The sequence below is a fragment of the Chiloscyllium plagiosum genome, chromosome 32, assembly GCF_004010195.1.
Source record: "Chiloscyllium plagiosum isolate BGI_BamShark_2017 chromosome 32, ASM401019v2, whole genome shotgun sequence".
NCBI lineage: Eukaryota > Metazoa > Chordata > Chondrichthyes > Orectolobiformes > Hemiscylliidae > Chiloscyllium > Chiloscyllium plagiosum.
In genome coordinates this window covers 39,424,534-39,443,655 of record NC_057741.1, presented here as the reverse complement: position 1 = coordinate 39,443,655, position 19,122 = coordinate 39,424,534, and the positions used below count along the sequence as shown (strand labels likewise).

Sequence of the window (19,122 nt, the reverse complement as noted above, 5' to 3'; positions counted from 1 at the left end):
CAGAGATAGCGGCTGGTCCAGCCTCTCTCGTGTTCCGTCGTCTAGGACCTCCGTGATAGAGGACAGGAACGACTGGGAGGCCGCGCTGTCGGTCGGCTTCGCGTCATGCAGACTGGTATAGAAGGATTTACTGATCCTCATGACGTCAGCCTGAGATGACGTTATCGCGCCATCTTCTTCCTTCAGGCTGCTGAGCACGGAGCTCTCTTTGTGCACCTTCTGGAAGAAGAAATATGAGCACGTCTCGTCCTGCTCCACCGAGCGGACCCTGGACCGGAAGATTATCTTGGAGGCCTCCGAGGCAAAGAGCGAGGCTTGCTGGCCCTTCACCTCCTTGAGGTCCTCCGTGACATCCACCCCCATCGTCTGCAGCAGGAGCAGGTTCTGCATACTTTCCTGGAGCTGGGAGAGTTTTCCCCGTCTCTCTCTCACCACCTGAACACCTTTGAGGATGAAGAACCTCTTGATGTTCCCTTTTACTGTTTCCCACCAGTCCGCTGGGGACTCAAAGAGGGGCTTCACGGTTCTCCAACCTGCGTAGTCCCTCTTGAGCTCCTCAATGTTTCCCGGGGTCAACAGCTTTGTGTTCAGCTTCCACGTTCCCTTACCAGCCTGCTCGTCCTGTAGGTGACAGTCAGCCAGCAGGAGGCAGTGGTCAGAGAAGAACACCGGCTTGATCGGGACACAAACAGGTAATCTATTCTTGAGCGGATAGAATCTGAAGAAGTTCCCAAAGCCTGGAGCATCCTCCACCGAGGCACAATGAGGAAAGGACACAGTCTAGTGCCTTTCAACCACTGTACAGTGAGGAGCTGGAAACGGTGAATGCTGAGCTCCCAGCCCGATCGGAGTGAGCACTGTGTATACTAACAGGAGGCAGGTACCCCTGTGCAACTTGCACTTTGTATAATATTCACATCAAAAGATCTTGGAATGTGGTTTTACAAATATTGTGAATAAATAATAAGAAAATTCATATAAACAGAAACTCAGAGCAGCAGTAGGCCATTCAGCCCTTCGAGCATACTGCACCATTCAGTATGGTCCTGACTGATCATCCATCTCAGTCCCCTGTTCCTGCCTTCTCCCCCATACCCTTAATCCCTTTTCACCCTAAGAACTGTATTAAACTCCTTCTCAAGACATTCAATGTTTTGGCCTTAACCACTTTCAGTGACCGAGAATCCCACAGGCTCCCCACTCCCTGGGTGAAGACGTTTCTTTCATCTCATTTCCAAACGTCCTACCCTGTACCCTTAGATTGTGACTCCTGGCTCTGCACTCCCTGGTCTTCACGAACACCCTTCCTGTGTTAACCCTGTCTAGTCCTGTTACAATTTTATAGGTTTCTGTAAGATCCTCTCCCCCACATTCTCCTCAACTCCAGTCAATATAGTCCGAACTGATCTAGTCTCTCTTCATACATCAGTCCTGCCATCCCAGGAATCCCTCTGGGAAACCTTCACTGCACTCCCTCCATCACTAGAACACCCTTCCTCAGATAAGGAGACCCAAACGGCACACAATACTCCAGGGGTGGTCTCACCAAGGTCCCATAAAAACAGAAAAGCAGCCAAACACAGCACCAACATCCCTGATCCACACAATAATAATTCCAGTGTTAGCAGCAATTTTGTACAATCACTGACCATCACTTCTTGACATCTAGGCACCAAAAGTTAGGAACAAAGGGACAAGAGGTGGACATGCATCCCTCCCAGGCTGTTCTATCACTCGTTAAGACTGTGGTTGATCTGAGTTCTAACTCTGATGCCTCTCTTTGTTTCATATCCCTCAATGCCTTTGGCTAACAAATACCTCTGATTTAAAATGAGCCAAAAACCTAACATCAGCCTCCTTTTTTGGAAGAGAGGAACAAATCTCCCCCCATCCTTGTCTGTTGACCAGAGTTAAAAATCACATGACACCAGGTTATCGTCCATCCGGTTTATTTGGAAGTACAAGCCTTCAGGGCACTGCTCCTTTGTCAGCAAGTTACTGGGTCAGATCATAGGGCACAGAATTTATAGTAAGAGATCAAAGGGTCGTACAACTGATGCATTGGACTGAACAAACCGAGATTGCTGTCAAGTCTTTAATCACTTACAATGGGGATGAAGGTTTCGATTGATTAATATATAAATACCAGAATTTCTTTCAAGTCACAGTCCTGAGATAACTTCAAGTTGACCTGTGTTGAACTGTTTTCTAATGTAGCTCAGTTGGCTAGATAGCTGGTTTGTAGTGTCATGTGATACCAATAATGTGAGTTCAATTCTCACACCGGCTGGAATTCCCATTGAGGGCTCTCCTACTCAATCCCTCCCCTCACCCGAGGCATGGCATGGTGCCCCTCAGGTTAAACCACTATCTGGCACCTCTCTCTAATGGATACAATGGTCCAGTAGGATTATGGCAACTTTACCTTTTAGTCTCACTCCTGAAAGGGACTGGCTTAAATTGTTAGATGATGCCCTTGGGGGAAGATAGACATGCAACTCATTGGAATAAAATTCATATTCAGCAAAATTTAAACTTCTAGCATTGAAGAGTAATTGTGAGATTAATAAAAAGAGCCGATTAAAGTCAGCTTTTTAGCCTTTTTTTTGCTGTTGAAATTTCCAGTACACTTCCCAGTTCCTTGGAGTGCAGGTGCATAGCTCTTTGAAATTGGAGTCCCAGGTAGACAGGGTAATGAAGGAGGTGTTTTGTATGCTTGCTTTCATTGGTCAGTGCATTGAGTTTGTAATTGGGAGGTTGGTGTTGAGGTTGTACAGTGCATTGGTTAGGCCACTTTTGGAATACTGCATGCAGTTCTGGTCTCCCTGCTATAGGAAGGATGTTGTGAAATTTGAATGAGTTCAGAAAAGATTTACAAGGATGTTGGAGGATTTGAGCTATAGGGAAAGGCTGAATAGGATGGGGCTGTTTTCCCCGGAACACCAGAGGCTAAGGGGTGACCTTATAGAGGTTTACAAAATTATGGGGGGCATGAATAGGGTAAATAGACAAAGTCTTTTCCCTGGGGTTGGGGAGTCCAGAACCAGAGGGCATAAGTTTAGGGTGAGAGGGGAAAGATTTAAAAAAGACCTAAGGGGTAACTTTTCACACACAGGGTGGTGCGTGTATGGAATGAGCTGCCAGAGGAAGTGGTGGAGGCTGGTACAATTGCAACATTTAAGAGGCATTTGGATGGGTATATGAATAGGAAGGGTTTGGAGGGATATGGGCCAAGTGCTGGCAGGTGGGACTTGATTGGGTTGGGATATCTGGTCGGTATGGACGGGTTGGACCAAAGGGTCTGTTTCCATGCTGGAGAGCTCTATGGCTCGAGTCAAAGTTCAAGTTAATCAGGATGATCTCTTTGTGAGCTTGAATTAATCTTTATAAAATTAATCCAAATGTATTTCTTTTACTGTTCATCCTCTCTTACAGAAATTCCCCAGACAGGACACTTCACTAAATGTCCAAAGGAGTTGATGAGTTACTGTATTGAAGGAGAATGTCGGTTTATGCAGTCTGAAAATAAACCATCGTGTGTGTAAGTGACTGAGCAAAATGTTTTCAGTTCTTTCCTGCAGTCCTTTATTGATTTATAGTTTAGTTTCTAATTGTTCCTTGGAATTTCCAGGTAACTTTTATTCTCACAATGAGTATAAAAACTAAGAATTTGCATTTATATAGTGACTTTCACAATCTCAGGGCCTGCCAAACTGCTTTCCAGCCAATGAGGTACCTTTTGAAGTGCAGACACTCCCTCAATACTTGTTTCAATTGAAGGAGACTGGATGAAACAGTCAAGCCTTTGGACAATGTTTAGAATGAAGGAGATGATGGTATCATGGCTATGTCACTGGATGAGAAAATCCAGAGGCCTAGGTTAATGCATGGGTTCAAATCCCAACATGGTAACTGGTAGAATTCAAATTCAATTAGTTAATCTCAATGAGTCCAATCACAAAAGGGTGTTATAAAAACCTGCAAGGTTCAAAAATACCCTTCAGGGAAGCAAATCTGCTGTCCTTATCTGGTCTACATGTGACTCTAGTCCCACACTATGTAATGGCCAAGAAACACACAGAGTTAGCAATGGGGGACCAAAGCCTTGCCAGCAATGCACACATCTCAGCTCCAGGACATCTCTGCAGGCGTTCCTCAGGGTAGTGTCCTAGACCCAACCATCTTCAGCTGCTTCATCAATGACGTTCCCTCCATCATAAGGTCAGAAATGGGAATGTTCACCGGTGATTGCACAATTTCCAGCACCATTCACAATTCCTCAGATACTGACGCAGTTCATGTCTAAATGCAATAAGATCTGGACAATATCCAGGCTTGGGCTGACAAATAGCAAGTAATATTTTTAAAATTTGTTCTGGCTAGGACCAGCATTTATTCCCATCCCCAATTGCCCAGAAGGCAGTTGAGAGTCGACCACATTGCTCTGGGTCTGGAGTCACGTAGGCCAGACCAGGTAAGGATGGAGGTTTCCTTCCCTAAATGACACTAGTGAACCAGATGGGCTTTTACCAAGATGTGTAGGTTGGGTGCATTAGTCAGGGGTAAATGTAGAGTAATGGAGAATGGGTTTGGGTGGGACACTGTTCGGAGGGTCAGTCTGGGCGTGTTGGGCCAAAGGGCCTGTTTCCACACTATAGGGATTCTGTAATAATTTCATGGTCATCATTACACTCTTAATTCCAGATTTAATTTTTGAATTCAAATTCCTCCAGCTGCTGTGGCAGGATTTGAACCTGGATGCCCAGAATATTTCCTTGGTTTCTGGATTAACTGTCCAGCGATAATGCCACTAGGCTATTACCTTCCTATTTGTGCTACGCACATGCCACATAATAACCATTTCCAACAAGAGAGAAGCCAACCATCTCCCATTGACATTTAAGACTTTACCATCACGGAATCCCCCATTATCCACCTCCAGGGGTTTACTATTGACCAGAAACTGAAGTGGATTTGCCATATAAATACAATGGCTACGAAACCAAGTCAAAGATTGGGAGCCCTGCACTGAGTAACTCACCACCTGACACCCCAATGCCTGTCCACATCTACAAGGCACAAGTCAGGAGGATGATGGAATACTCTCTCAATGGATTGGTTGGTACCTCATCCATCACTTCCAAACTCACTCCCTCCACCACTGGTAGCAGCAGTGTGTACCATCACTGAATCCCCCAATGTCAACATCCTGGGGTTACTATTCATCAGAAACTCAACTGGACATGACACATAAATATGGTGGGCACAAGCACTTAATAGCAGCTGTATATATAATCGACAAGAAGCATCCTTCAACATTATCTTCCAAATCTGTGCTAACTTCCATCTACAAGGACAGGGGCAGCAGATACATGGGAACACCACCCCCTGCAAGTTCCCCTCCAAGCCACCCACCATCCTGACTTGGAAATGTATCACTGTTCCTTCAGTTTCACTGGGTCAAAATCCTGGAATTCCCTCCCTAAGGGCATTGTGGGATGTCCCTACACTACAAGGAATTGCAGAAGTTTAAGAAGCTCACCACCACTTCTCCAGGATAACTAGGGATGGGCAGTTAATTCTGGGCTAGCCTTGTTACCACACATCTGCTGCCCTTGTCCTTCTAGGTAGTAGAGGTTGTAGGTTTGGAAGGTGCTGTCTGAATTTCTGGTGAATCTCTGCACTGCATCTTGAAGTTAATACGTACTGCTGCTACTGAGCACTGGTGGTGAGGAGAATGAATGTTGAATGTAGTTCCATTTAAGTGGGCTGCTTAGTTTTGGATAGTGTTGAGCTTCTTGAGTGATGTTGGTGCTGCTCTCATCTGGACAAGTGCAGAGAATATTCGTTCACACTCCTTTCTTATGCCTTGTAAATGATGGAGATAGAGTCATAGAGATGTACAGCACGGAAACAGACCCTTCGGTCCATCAATGTCGACCAGATATCCCAACCCAATCTCGTCCCATCTGCCAGCACCGGACCCATAGCCCTCCAAACCCTTCCTATTCATATACCCATCCAGATGCCCTCTTAAATGCTGCAATTGTACCAGCCTCCACCACTTCCTCTGGCAGCTCACTCCATACACATACCACCCTCTCCGTGAAGAAGTTACCCCTTAGGTCTCTCTTATATCTTTCCCCTCTCACCCTAAACTTATGCCCTCTAATTCTGGACTCCCCCACCCCAGGGAAAAATACCTTGTCTATTTATCCTACCCATGCCCCTCATGATTTTGTAAAATTATAAGGTCACCTCTGATGCTCCAGGGAAAACAGCCCCAGCCTATGCAACTTCTCCCTATAGATCAGATCCTCCAACCCTGACGACATCCTTGTCATTATTTTCTGAACCCTTTCAAGTTTCACAACATCCTTCCAATAGGAAGGAGAACAGAATTATTTCATGCTTTTCCTCTGAGTACAAGAGACAAAATACTGGAGGTACATAGTAAGTTAGTGGGAAAATGTGACCAGAGTTTTTAGATAGATGATGGATAGATTTCCTACAGTGTGGAAACAGGCCCTTTGGCCCAACAAGTCCACACCGACCCTCCGAATAGTAACCCACCCAGTCCCATTTCCCTATGACTAATGCAACTAACACTTTTGGGCAATTTAGCATGGCCAATCCACCTGACCTGCACATCTTTGGACTGTAGAAGGAAACCGGAGCACCCAGAGGAAACCCACGCAGACACGGGGAGAATGTGCAAACTCCACACAGTCAATCGCCTGAGGTGGGAATTGAACCCGGGTCTCAGGCGCTGTGAGGCAGCAGTGCTAACCACTGAGCTGCCCCTAAATTGCGGAATTCTCAGGTCCAGTTAGTGTTCTATTGAAATCTCCAGATTATATATTTCTTCAACTCTATGACCACCAACCTATTAAAATGTTTAATAACCATCTGGTTGTTTATTTTAACCATTTACTCTTGTTTTCAACAGGTGTAAATTTGGCTATGTTGGCTCCCGATGTGAATTTCTGGATGTATTCTATCGAACCGGAAAACGGGATCAGTTCATCGTCGTGGGGCTGGTTCTGGCCATTCTGCTGCTCACGATTGCAATAATAGTCATCTGTTTTTGTGTGCAGTTAGGTATACTTTAATCCATCTCTTGTTGAATCTTGAGGAATTGCCTAACAGTTGTTCATGTATAAAAAGACATGTGTATTGTAGATGAGTACATCATGGAGGGGAGGCTATTTGACCCACTGTCCCCCGGTAAGCCTCTTTGGAATTGCAATGATGAGAACGTAAATATGACAAAAGGCTCAGAATAAAGGGGTACTAATTTCAGACTGAGGTAAGGAATATCTTCTCTTAGAGGTTTGTGAGTCTTTGGGATACCTTGCTGCAGAGAGTTGGGGGAGGGGGATAGAGTCCTTGTGTTCTTTTTTAAAGGTGACATTGATCAGTCGGGGAATTTATGGGAAAGTGGACAAGAGGGTTGGATTGGCCATGATCCTATTGAATGGTGGAGTAGGCTTAAGGGGCCGAATGGCCTGCTCCAGTTCCTATTTCTTATGCTCTTATAGGAGCAGAATTGGGCCGTATGGAACTTGCACCTTAACACAATCATGGCTAATCTCCAACATCCATTCCTGTAGCCCCTGATTCTTCCAAGTCCAAGTCTCTGTTGATGTCTGTCTAGGGCCTACTTGATGCCTGAGTTTCAGTGACCCTCTGGAGCAGAGAATTCCAAAGATTCACAGCTGCCACGAGTGCAGAAATTGCTCCTTGTCTCTAATCAGCTGGCGCCATTTCTGAAATCATACTCAGCGGGGCCAGGAGCTCGTCTAAGCACTGGCCCTGTCAGACCCTCTCAGAATCTTTTGTTTCAATGGTCACCTCTCGTTCTTCCTAACTGTTGTGACTGTAACGAGGTCAGCCAGGTGGACCTCATAGAATCTGAGTTCCCTGATTGGGGCTGTGAATCTGATTCAATCGGGGAGCCCTGGCTGACAGATAAAACAGGATTGTCAGGGGTTCTGTTCACTCTGAGAGCTGGCTCCGAGGAAGATGGGTGAGTGTCAAGGACTCTCCGTGTGTAAATAAAGGGTGATTCGGTGATGAGATACCGGCCTCTGTGGAGTTATCTTAGAAATGACAGAGAATTTAGGCCCTTCTGACTCGATAGCGCCCTCATCTTGATAATCAATCCAGAGTCTCTGCTGCTGCTCCTTCTCCATTGTCCAGGAAACCTTTCCCATCCAAGTATTTATCAAATTCCCTTTTGAAAGTTCTGGAATTCCCATTATCTGGGAATGTTGAAAGATCATAATAATCATTAACAGAGTTGGCTAGTTATGTAAAGGTGATTTTCTAAAGCCCTACAGCTTAAAGAACCTAATGTGAAGGAAATAAGTGAGGACTGTTTGATATTTCGAAACCTGACTTTGTTTTGTGGGGATGAGCAGTAAGATGTGTGTTATCAGCTTAAGATCCAGTATTACAGGATATTATTGTGAACTCTAAGATAGTTGAGTTTAGAAGACTGAGAGGGGAACTGGTTGAGACATATAAGATTATTAAAGGATTGGACACTCTGGCGGCAGGAAACATGTTTCCGCTGATGGGTGAGTGCCGAACCAGAAGACACAGCTTAAAGATACGGGGTAGACCATTTAGGACAGAGATGAGGAGAAACTTCTTCACCCAGAGAGTGGTGGCTGTGTGGAATGGTCTGCCCCAGAGAGCAGTGGAGGCCCAGTCCCTAGATTCATTTAAGAAAGAGTTGGATAGAGCTCTCAAAGATAGTGGAATCAAGGGTTATGGAGATAAGGCAGGAAGAGGATACTGATTAGGAATAATCAGCCATGATCATATTGAATGGCGGTGCAGGCTCGAAGGGCTGAATGGCCTACTCCTGCACCTATTGTCTATTGTCTAATAAGAGGATCTTGAATTGGAAAAACCTAATTTGAATTAGATTCCAGTCACTCACTGGGAGGAACTTGTAGCACTGCAGGGGCAGAGGAAAGAAGTGGGAAGGATTGGACAAGTCCTGAAAGAGCTAGCACAGGCAGAGTGGGCCAAGTGATCTCCACTTTTGCTGTATGTTTCTAGTTATGGCTCTGCCGAGCTGTTTTATTCAGTAACTGAATTTGGGCAGTACCTCTGTAGGGGAGGCAGTGAGTAAATGAATGTTCAAATCCTGTACCCTACTTGTTACTAATTCATCCTTATGAAAGTGCTTTGCTATTGCTCAAGCATTCCAAGTTCAGGTAACAGGGAAGGTAAATGGAATATTGGTCTTTATCTCAAGGTAATGGGGTATTAAAGTATGGAGGTTTTGCTAAAACTACATGCAGCATTAGTCAGACCACAGCTGACATACTGGGACAGGAGACAGGAAGGAAGGAAGTGAGGACTGCAGATGCTGGAGATGAGAGTCGAAGAATATGATACTGGAAAAGCACAGCCAGTCAGGCAGCTTCCAAGGAGCAGGAGAGTCGATGTTTTGAGCATAAGCTCTTCATTGTGATTCTTCGAAATGTCAACTCTCCTGCTCCTCAGATACTGTCTGACCGGCTGTGCTTTTCTAGCACCATGCTCTGAGATCGGAGACAGTCCAGAGAGGGTTCACTTTGCTGGTCCTGGGGATGGAGGGTCTGTCCTATGAGGAGAGGTTGAGTAGATTGGGCCTGTACCCGGAGTTTAGAAGAATGAGTGGTGACCTTGTTGAAACATACAGGATCCTTAGGGGACTTGACAGGGGAGATGAGGAGAGACTGTTTCCCTTTTGGGGGGAATGTCTGGGACCAGATCATCTCAGAGTAAGGGGTCACCCAGTTAAGACAGAGATGAAGAGGAATTTCATCACTGAGGTGGATGAATCTGTGGAATTCTTTACCGTAGAGGGCTGTTGGGGCTGGGTCATTCAGTATATTCAAGGCTGAGAGAGACAGATTTCTAATCAGGAAGGAAAACGAGATTTTTATGGGAAAATGCAAGAAAGTGGAATTGAGGATTATCAGATCAGCCAAGACCCCGTTGAATGGCAGAGCAGACTTGATGGACTGAATGGCCTATTTCTGTTCCTATGTTATTAGCATTCTCGCTGACCTGTGTGTGATCAAGGAGAGTGCTGTTCTGTGTTTCTGAGTGTAACTTTTGTTTGAAATATTGTTTAGAACATAGAAAAGTACGGCACAGAACAGACCCTTCAGCCCACGATGTTGTGCCGAGGATTATTCCTAATCTAAAATAAAATAACCTAACCTACACACACCCCAATTCACTGCTATCCATGTCCATGTTTAGCAGTTGGTTAAATGTCCCTAATGACTCTGCTTCCACCACCACCACTGGCAACACATTCCCTGCACTCACAACTCTATGCGTAAAGAACCTACCTCTGACGTCCCCTCTATACCTTTCTCCTAATATCTTCAAACTATGACTCCTTGTGGCAGTCAATCCTACCCTGGGGAAAAGTCTCTGTCTAGGGACTCTATTCATGTCTCTCATTATTAGATTAGATTACATTACAGTGTGGAAACAGGCCCTTCGGCTCAACAAGTCCACACCGACCCGCCGAAGCGAAACCCACCCCATACCCCTACATTTACCCCTTACCTAACACTACGGGCAATTTAGCATGGCCAATTCACCTGACCCTGCACATCTTTTGGACTGTGGGAGGAAACCGGAGCACCCGGAGGAAACCCACGCAGACACGGGGAGAACGTGCAAACTCCACACAGTCAGTCGCCTGAGGCGGGAATTGAACCCGGGTCTCAGGCGCTGTGAGGCAGCAGTGCTAACCACTGTGCCACCGTGCCGCCCATGATCTTGTATGCCTCGATTAGGTCTCCTCTCTTCCTCCTTCTCTCCAGAGAGAAAAGTCCGAGCTTATTCAACCTTTCTTCATAAGGCAAGCCCTCCAGTCCAGGCAGCATCCTGGTAAACCTTCTTTGCACCCTCTTTGTATCTTTCCTATAGTCGGGTGATCAGAACTGGACATAATATTCCAAGTGTGGTCTCACCAGGGACTTGTAGAGCTGTAGCAACACCTCGCAGCTCTTAAACTCAATCCCTCTTTTAATGAAAGCCAAAACACCATATGCTTTCTTAACAACCCTATCCACTTGGGTGGCAAATTAGAGGGATCTATGTACTTGAACACCAAGATCCCTCTGTTCCTCCACACTGCCAAAATGCATCACTTCTCATTTATCCAGGTTGAACTCCATCTGCCATTTCTCAGCCCAGCTCTGCATCCTGTCTATGTCGCGCTGCAGCCTGCAATAGCCCTCGATTCTATCAACGGCACCTCCAACCTTTGTGTCATCTGCAAATTTACTAACACACCCCTCAACCTCCTCATCCATGTTATTTATAAAAACTACAAAGAGCAGAGGCCCAAGAACAGAGCCCTGCGGGACCCCACTCACCACTGACCTCCAGGCAGAATACTTTCTATCTACAACCGCTCTCTGCCTTCTGCCAACCAATTCTGAATCCAGATAGCCAAATATCCCTGTATCCCATACCTTCTGACATTATGAATGAGCCTACCATGGGGAACCTTATCAAATGCCTTGCTGAAGTTCATACACACCACATCCACTGCTCGACCGTTGTTAACCTGTCTTGTCACCTCCTCAAAGAACTCAATAAGATTTGTGAGACATGACCTGCCCCTCACAAAGCCATGCTGACTGCCTTTAGTCACACTGTGCTTTTCCAAATAGTCGTTAATCCTATCCCTCAGAATTCTTTCCAAAACCTTGCTGACCACAGATATAAGGCTGACTGGTCTGTAATTGCCAGGGATTTCTCTATTACCCTTTTTGAAAAGAGGAACAATAATTTGCCTCCCTTCAATCCTCTGGTATGAACCCTGTGGAGAGTGAGGAAGCAAAGATCTTCGCCAGCGGCTTAGTAACCTCCTTTCTCGCTTCCTAGAGCAGCCTGGGATAAATCTGATCTGTCCCTGGGACTTATCGATCTTAATACTTACCAAAATTTCCAGCACATCAACTTCATCAATCTTGATCTGGTCAAGCCTGTTTCCCAGCATTAAGGTCCCTTCCTTAATGAAAACCGAAACAAAAAACTCATTTAGGGCTTCCCCTATCTGCTCAGACTCCACGCACAAGTTCCCTCCGCTATCCCTGACCGGCCCTACTTCCTCCCTGATCATTCTCTTATTCCTCACGTATGAGTAAAACGCCTTTGGGTTCTCCCTAATCCATCTTGCCAAGCCTTTATTGTGCCCCTTCCTGGCTCTCCTCAGTCCATTTCTGAGCTCCTTTCTAGTAAGCCTGTAATCCTCTAGAGCTGCACTAGATCCTTGCTTCCTCCACCTTACGTAAGCTGCCTTCTTCCTTTTGATGAGAAGCTCCTCTGTTCTCGTCATCCAAGGCTCCTTAATCTTGCCCCTTTTTACCTGTCTCAGAGGAACAAATTTATGCATTACTCACAACAACTGCTCCTTAAGCAGTTTCCACAATGTCTGTTGTGCCCTTTCTGTGGAACAATTGCTCCCAATCTGTACTTCCCAACTCTTGTCTGATAGTATCATAATTCCCTTTTCCCCAGTTAAATATCTTCCCTTGGTAACTGCTCCTTTCCCTCTCCAAGGCTATGGTAAATGTGAGGCAGTTGTGGTCACGGTCACCAAAGTGTTCTCCCACCGTGAGATCTGACACCTGTCCTGGCTTATTGCTGAGCACCAAATCTAAAATGGCCTCACCCCTCGTCGTTCTGTCTACGTACGGAGTAAGGAAATCCTCCTGAACACATCTGACAAAAACGGCTCCATCCAAACTGTCTGCACTTAGGAGGTTCCAGTCAATATTGGGAGTGTTGAAGTCACCATAACAATAACCCTGCTATATCTGCATTTTTCCAAAGTCTGCCGGCCTAAGAATTCTTCGATCACCCTACTGCTATTAGGGGGTCTGTAGAAAACCCCCAATGCGGTGCCTGTTCCCTTGCTGTTCCTAACTTCCACCCATACTGACTCCGTAGACAAACCTTCCTCAACAACCTTCATTTCAGTGGCTGTGATGCACTCTCTGATTAGCAATGCTACACCCTCTCCTCTTTTACCACTCTCCCTGTTCTTTTTAAATGTTCTTAACCCTGGAACATCTAGCAAACATTCCTGCCCTTCTCAAACCCATGTCTCCGTTATGGCCACAACATCATAGCCCCAAATACTGATCTAAGTTCGTCACTCTTATTTCTGACACTCTTGTGTTAAAGCGACACACTTTAACCGATCCCTTTGTTTCATCACACGAGAAACCTTCCCAATAGAATCATTACATCCTGTTTATGTATGGGAAAGGTTGCCAATATATCTTGGATCCCGGATACTTTTGTCGGTGCTCATGGGGGTTCTCTCAATGATACCAGTTTCCAATACTGAAAGGCCAATAGGAGTGGGATTGCATCTCTGGCTCCCCTGTCCTGACGTGTCCTCTTTCCACATCTTCGAAGGTGAGAATACCTTGATTAGAAACCCCCAGGTTGCGAGCCTCCGTTCCCAGCTCCGAGTTTTATTAACATGGGGAAGAGTGCTTCCTGTCCTGAGGGTGATCTGGAGAAGTTGGAGTGGTTTTCCTTCCAACAAGATGGACACTGTAGAATGGGTCACGTTGACTAAGAATAGATTGGAAGATGTTTGAAACAGTGAAAGGTTTGCAGAGAGAAAACGAAAGAGAAATTGTGTTTCTATTGGTGGAATAAATGATTGCCAGAGGACACAGGTTCAAGGTGATTGGGGAAAAAATACCAAAGATGATATGAGGAAAGTCTTCTTGCACAAGAGTGGGTAGGATCTGGAAGTCTGAAAGGATGAGAAACAGGGATTCATTAATAGCCTTCAAATAGCGATTGGATGAATGCTTCAGTCGGGAGAGGGACTGACTGGATTGTTTTTGGAAAGAAGAAAAAAAACTATGGATGCTGGAATTCCGAAATTGTTGGGAAAATCTCAGCAGGTCTGGCAGCATCTGTGGACAGAAAGCGGAGTTAATGTTTCAGGTCTAGTGACTCTTTCTCAGACTGTTCTGAAGAAGTGTCACTGGGCCTGAAACATTAACTCTGCTTTCTGTCCTCAGGTGCTGCCAGACCACCTGAGTTTTTTTCAGCAATATTTGATTTTCTTTGTGGAAAGAGTTGTTACAATAACAGTGGCCTGAATGTACTCCTGTGCTATCCTGTTGATGATTGTATGGTATATAGCCTGATGCTATCTGTATGTAGCGTATTGCAATGACATAAAACAGGATAAAGGAAGTAGTTATTTTGTCACTGAAGTGGTAATCCAGGCTATTGCTTTAGGTACACCAGTTTGAATCCCACCATGAGAGCTAGTGAAATGTTAATTCAATAAATATCTGGAATTGACAAGATAGCTTAACTTGAATAGAGCAAATAGCCAGTATTGGTTAGTGAACCCGATGGGGTTTTACAATAATGTCCTTTAGGAAGGAAATCTGCCCTTCTTACCCAATCTGGCCTACATGTGACTCCAGACCCACAGCAATGTGGCTTCCTCTAAATGACCCCTCTCAAAAGACCCTCGCAAGCCACTCCGATCAAGGGACAAATTTGGATGGGCAGTAAGTTCTGGCCCAGCCAGTCACACCCACATCCCATGAACGAATTATAAAGAAAAATGGAAATAAATGAAATAGGAGCGGGAAATAGACAATTTGAATCATTGAACCTATCCCAGCATTTATTCTGATCATGATTAATCATCTATGCCATCTAGATTTTCCCTCCCTATTCCTACATCCTTACATTTCATTAGTGTATTTCTTACAACTAATGAAATAGTAATTCTTACAACTCGGTTTTAAATATGTTCATCTCTGAGCATCCACACAGAGAATCCCAGCAGTTGACAACTTTTGTTTGAGGAGATTTCTCCTTCTGTCAATCCTAAATGACCAACTCCCTTGCTGAGAGTGTAATCACTAACCTCGACCCTTCAACCAGGGGAAAAGCATCCAGGCAACTACACAGTCAAGCCTCGAAGAGTTTTATGTATTTAAATTAGAATAGCTCATGTTCTTTTGAAGCCCACAGAATACAGGCACTATCAACCGAATCTCTCTTTATAGGACAGCTCTCTCATCTTGGGAATCAACCTGGCCAAACTGTTCTTGCTTCCCCTCTTTGAGAAGTATGTGCTTATGGTGGAGACAGACCGTACTCCAGATGCAGTCTCACCAAAGTCCAATCGAATTTACCGCATGACTTCCTTACTCTAATATTGTTGTGCATTGCAGTGAAGGTTAATGTACCATTTATCTTCTTGATTTCAAATGGTTCTTTAGAAATCCAATGGAGTTATTCAAAGATGTGAGACCTGCTGAGTTATATGCTGAAAATGTGCTGCTGGAAAAGCGCAGCAGGTCAGGCAGCATCCAAGGAGCAGGAGAATCGACGTTTCGGGCATGAGCTCTTCTTCAGGAGGGCTGCTCCTTAGATGCTGCCGGACCTGCTGCGCTTTTCCAGCAACACATTTTCAGCTCTGATCTCCAGCATCTGCAGTCCTCACTTTCTCCTGCTGAGTTATATGGCAAGAAGTATGTTTGTAACACCTTCACTTTCTCTGACCTTGGTTTTCCCACAGTCGGTTCCGCAGGAAACACAAAGCTCACAAGAAGAGGCGTGAAGAAGCTGAAATCCTCAGCTCCAAGCCACTGGATGGGAAAGACTCACGAGGTGAAGGTGAAGACACTGCAATGACCACTCTAGCTTGAGTAAGTACTAACCTATTTTGGCCAATCAGGTTGACCCAAGTCCAAGGAAAATGATTTGAAGGTGGGATGTCCAGGACCAATTTAATGACAGAAACAAGATGCCGGGCACAATTCCAAAGATTGGGAAAAAAGGGAAGGGATTATGAAGAGTGATGATTGTTGAGACACTGATTGCTTGACATTCTTTGGAAATGTTGGTGACTGGTTTTAATATGTTTTACAAAAACTAAACCATTTCGAGAAAGTGCCAGCATCTGGGATAAATGGTAGTGAAGTGAGGCTGTTATTGGGTGATGTTCTGAAGCAGGTGGAATGCAAATTCAATTAATCATTTTGGAAAATAAAATCAGTAGCGGTGCCCGTGATACTGGTTGTTGCATCTTGTTCACTAGTATCCTTTGGGGATGGAAATTTGCAGTCTTTGCCTGGTCTGGCCTACAAGTAACTCCAGACCCCCAGCAATGTGATTGGCTCTTAACTGCCCTCTGAAATGACTGAGCAAGATACTCCCATCAAGGGCAATTAGGGATGGACAACAACTTCTGTCTTAGACAGTGACGCCTACATCCCGTGATAAAGTAAAAAAGTTGGACAGAAACAACATTTGCCCCAAACGATCCATTCTGCTGGCTATGCTCACACAAGGTGGGGGAGGGGCACTCAGTAATGAGACTCATTTGAAGAGCCAGTGTAGGGACATTGGGCTGAATGGCCTCCTTCTGCACTTTAACAATTCTGTGATTCTGGAAAATATCATCCTGACTTGGTGTCACCCCTTCAGCTTCTCCCTTGAATATGTCCCCTTCAGTGCATCAGTTTTGATATATAACAGGTTTTTAAAGCAAGTTCAGTTATAGATTGAGGAAGCTGTAAATGTTCCCCTTTGATAAGGTTAACAAGAGATTTGACAGAGGTTTTCAAAATCACAAGGGGCTGTGATCTGGATAGAGTCAAGCATTCCCATTAGTGAGAAGATTGAGAATGAGAGGATCCCAGCATTTGTCTGGGTGTCATTTGGAGAATAATACTGTGCAGGAAGTGACCATTCAGACCATCGAGCTTGTGTTGACTTAGTGAAAGGGCAATCCCACTGCCCTGCTCTCCCCCCACAGCCCCACTCAAGTCAGATGTTTTCTTGGAAATTATTCAAACTCACTGTTCAAATCTAATTTCTGACCTTTCTCTTAAAAGAAATAATTGATCAGAACAGAAATGAAACCAAATCAATTTTTCTCTGCTTTAAAATCCCAATTTATAAACGCACTGTGAACAAATTAGAAGTGTTACATCATTAAGAATATTGAACAGAGGGGTGGAAATGGCATTGGTGAAGTTAAGGAGAAGCTGGATCAACACGTAAGGGAGAAAGGAATAGGAGGGCATGCTGTAACAGTGGGATAGTGCAGAATAGGAGGAGGCACAAGGGGGGTATAAACAACGGCACAGACCAGTTGGGCTGAATGGCCTGAATACTGTAAAATCTATAAGTGGGACGAATTGACCCTGAAATAGGGTGAAGGTGACTGACTGGGATTCTGTCTCCTAGTTGTTATTTATTTGGCATGCTGCTATATGCAGGATGTTGAGGTTAAGGGGGACACAATGAGGTTAATTACGATACCTTTCCTATTTAAATAATGCTGTTTAACCTCCCATACAAAGCTTGGATTCTCAAAGTGGAGAGGAGGGAGGTGCAAGTGAGGCATCTTCAGGAGTGAAAATTGAAATGAAGAGGAGGAAGTGATTTTTGAGATCTGTGAATAAAGCTTTGCCCTGTTTTAAAAATGATTTCTTTTTTATTCCCTCTCTGTAGAATCGATCTGGATGGGTTTGAGGCACCTGCAGGCACAGTGTACCTTCCAACACGGCAGAGCACGCCAGCTTCCCGTTAGGCAGCAGACTTTAACCTGAACGGACACTGGATTAAAGTTAGGAAAAAGAATGAAAATGTTACTCACTATATTTTAACTACAATAACAATTATCGACAACTTGTCCGAAACCTGTTTGACTGCACTGTGTTTCTGAAATGGTGCTGAAAAGATTTCACATCACAAACTGGGAAATTATTTTAGCGTATAAGCTGGACACTAACAGGGAAGGACTGAGAGATTAATTCACAGTTCTAGACTATTCTTCAAACAGACTTACACATTGAGACCCTTTTCTCCAAGAACACTTCATCTGTTCTTACAGTGTGATAAATGTGGAATTGACATGTCAGAGAAAGTAAAATAGAAGGTTCCTTTAAAAACCCTGGGACACATGGGGAGACCGAACAGTTTCTCTCCAGTCCAGCAGAGAAGAGAAAATAGTTTGAAATGAAAGATGCTGTATTTTATGACCATCACTGGTCTTTGTGTTTTAATTCCATTAAATGTTTCAGATCCAGGATTAAAATTGTGAATTATGATAAACATTGCTTCTACAGCACAAAAAAATACACTGATTGTTGCACATATGAGTTCAGAAATCACTTTCCTTTCATAAAATGAATCTTTTTTTTTGTTAATGTTGCTATTTATGAATGCTGCTAAAAGGTGTTACTGATGTAGACTGTGTAACCACCAGGAAGTTGGCTGGTTCAGTGTTCTGTGATCAGTTTATCAGAGCTGAGTGACACGGTGTGTGAGTATTAAAGGGGTTATACTTTCTTCCTTACTGTTTTTGCAGCAGTAGTTGGGAATGCTGAAAATGAAATGAATGTGTTTTTTGGAAATGTTGCATTTATTTGTTATTTAATAAATGTGTGCCATTTATGACCTAATTGTCTTCTCAATGTTTTAACTCCATATTATCTGTCTACAAATAAAATCTTATAAAATAAGAAAATAGAAAGTGCTGGAAACATTCAGTAATTCAGGAGGCAACCTTCAAGGAAGGATGCTGCCATCCTTATGCAGTCTGGCTTATATGTGACTCCAGACCCACAGCAATGTGGTTGACTCTTAACTGCCCTCTGGGCAATTAGGGATGGGTAATAAATTTTGGACTAGCCAATGATGCCCTCATCCCATGACTGAATTTAAAAACGCCATGGACAGAGAAACAGTTCACCTTTCCATGTATCTGCCGATCTGTCTCTTTGACACATTTTCTCTTACTGGATCAGATTTCAGTTTTGCAAATTTCTGCATCTCGGGCAAGATGGTGTTGTTGCCATGGCAGGCATAATTTTAAAAGTTAATCTAGGCTGCTGACTGCCTTTTTTTATTCACATAGGCCAAACCAGGTCAGGATGGCAGTTTCCTTCTGTAAAAGGCATTAGTGAACCAGATGGGTTTCTCCGACACTCAATTCATGGTTATCATTAGACTCTTAATTCCAGATATTTATTGAATTCAAATTCACCATCTGCCGTGGTGGGATTTGAACCTGGATCCCCA

The 19,122-nt window shown here is 44.3% G+C and overlaps 1 protein-coding gene across 1 annotated transcript in view; it reads left to right on the top strand.

Moving 5' to 3' along the window:
• Positions 1–18,503, top strand: part of LOC122539530 (probetacellulin-like) — a 39,948-nt gene extending 21,445 nt beyond the window's left edge. The window contains exons 3-6 of the mRNA XM_043674491.1: positions 3,436–3,541; positions 6,950–7,096; positions 15,608–15,737; positions 17,551–18,503. Of these exons, the coding sequence (XP_043530426.1) occupies positions 3,436–3,541; positions 6,950–7,096; positions 15,608–15,737 (383 nt within the window). The 3' untranslated portion in view covers positions 17,551–18,503. The remainder of the gene's footprint in view (positions 1–3,435; positions 3,542–6,949; positions 7,097–15,607; positions 15,738–17,550) is intronic.
• Positions 18,504–19,122: the final 619 nt, after the last annotated feature.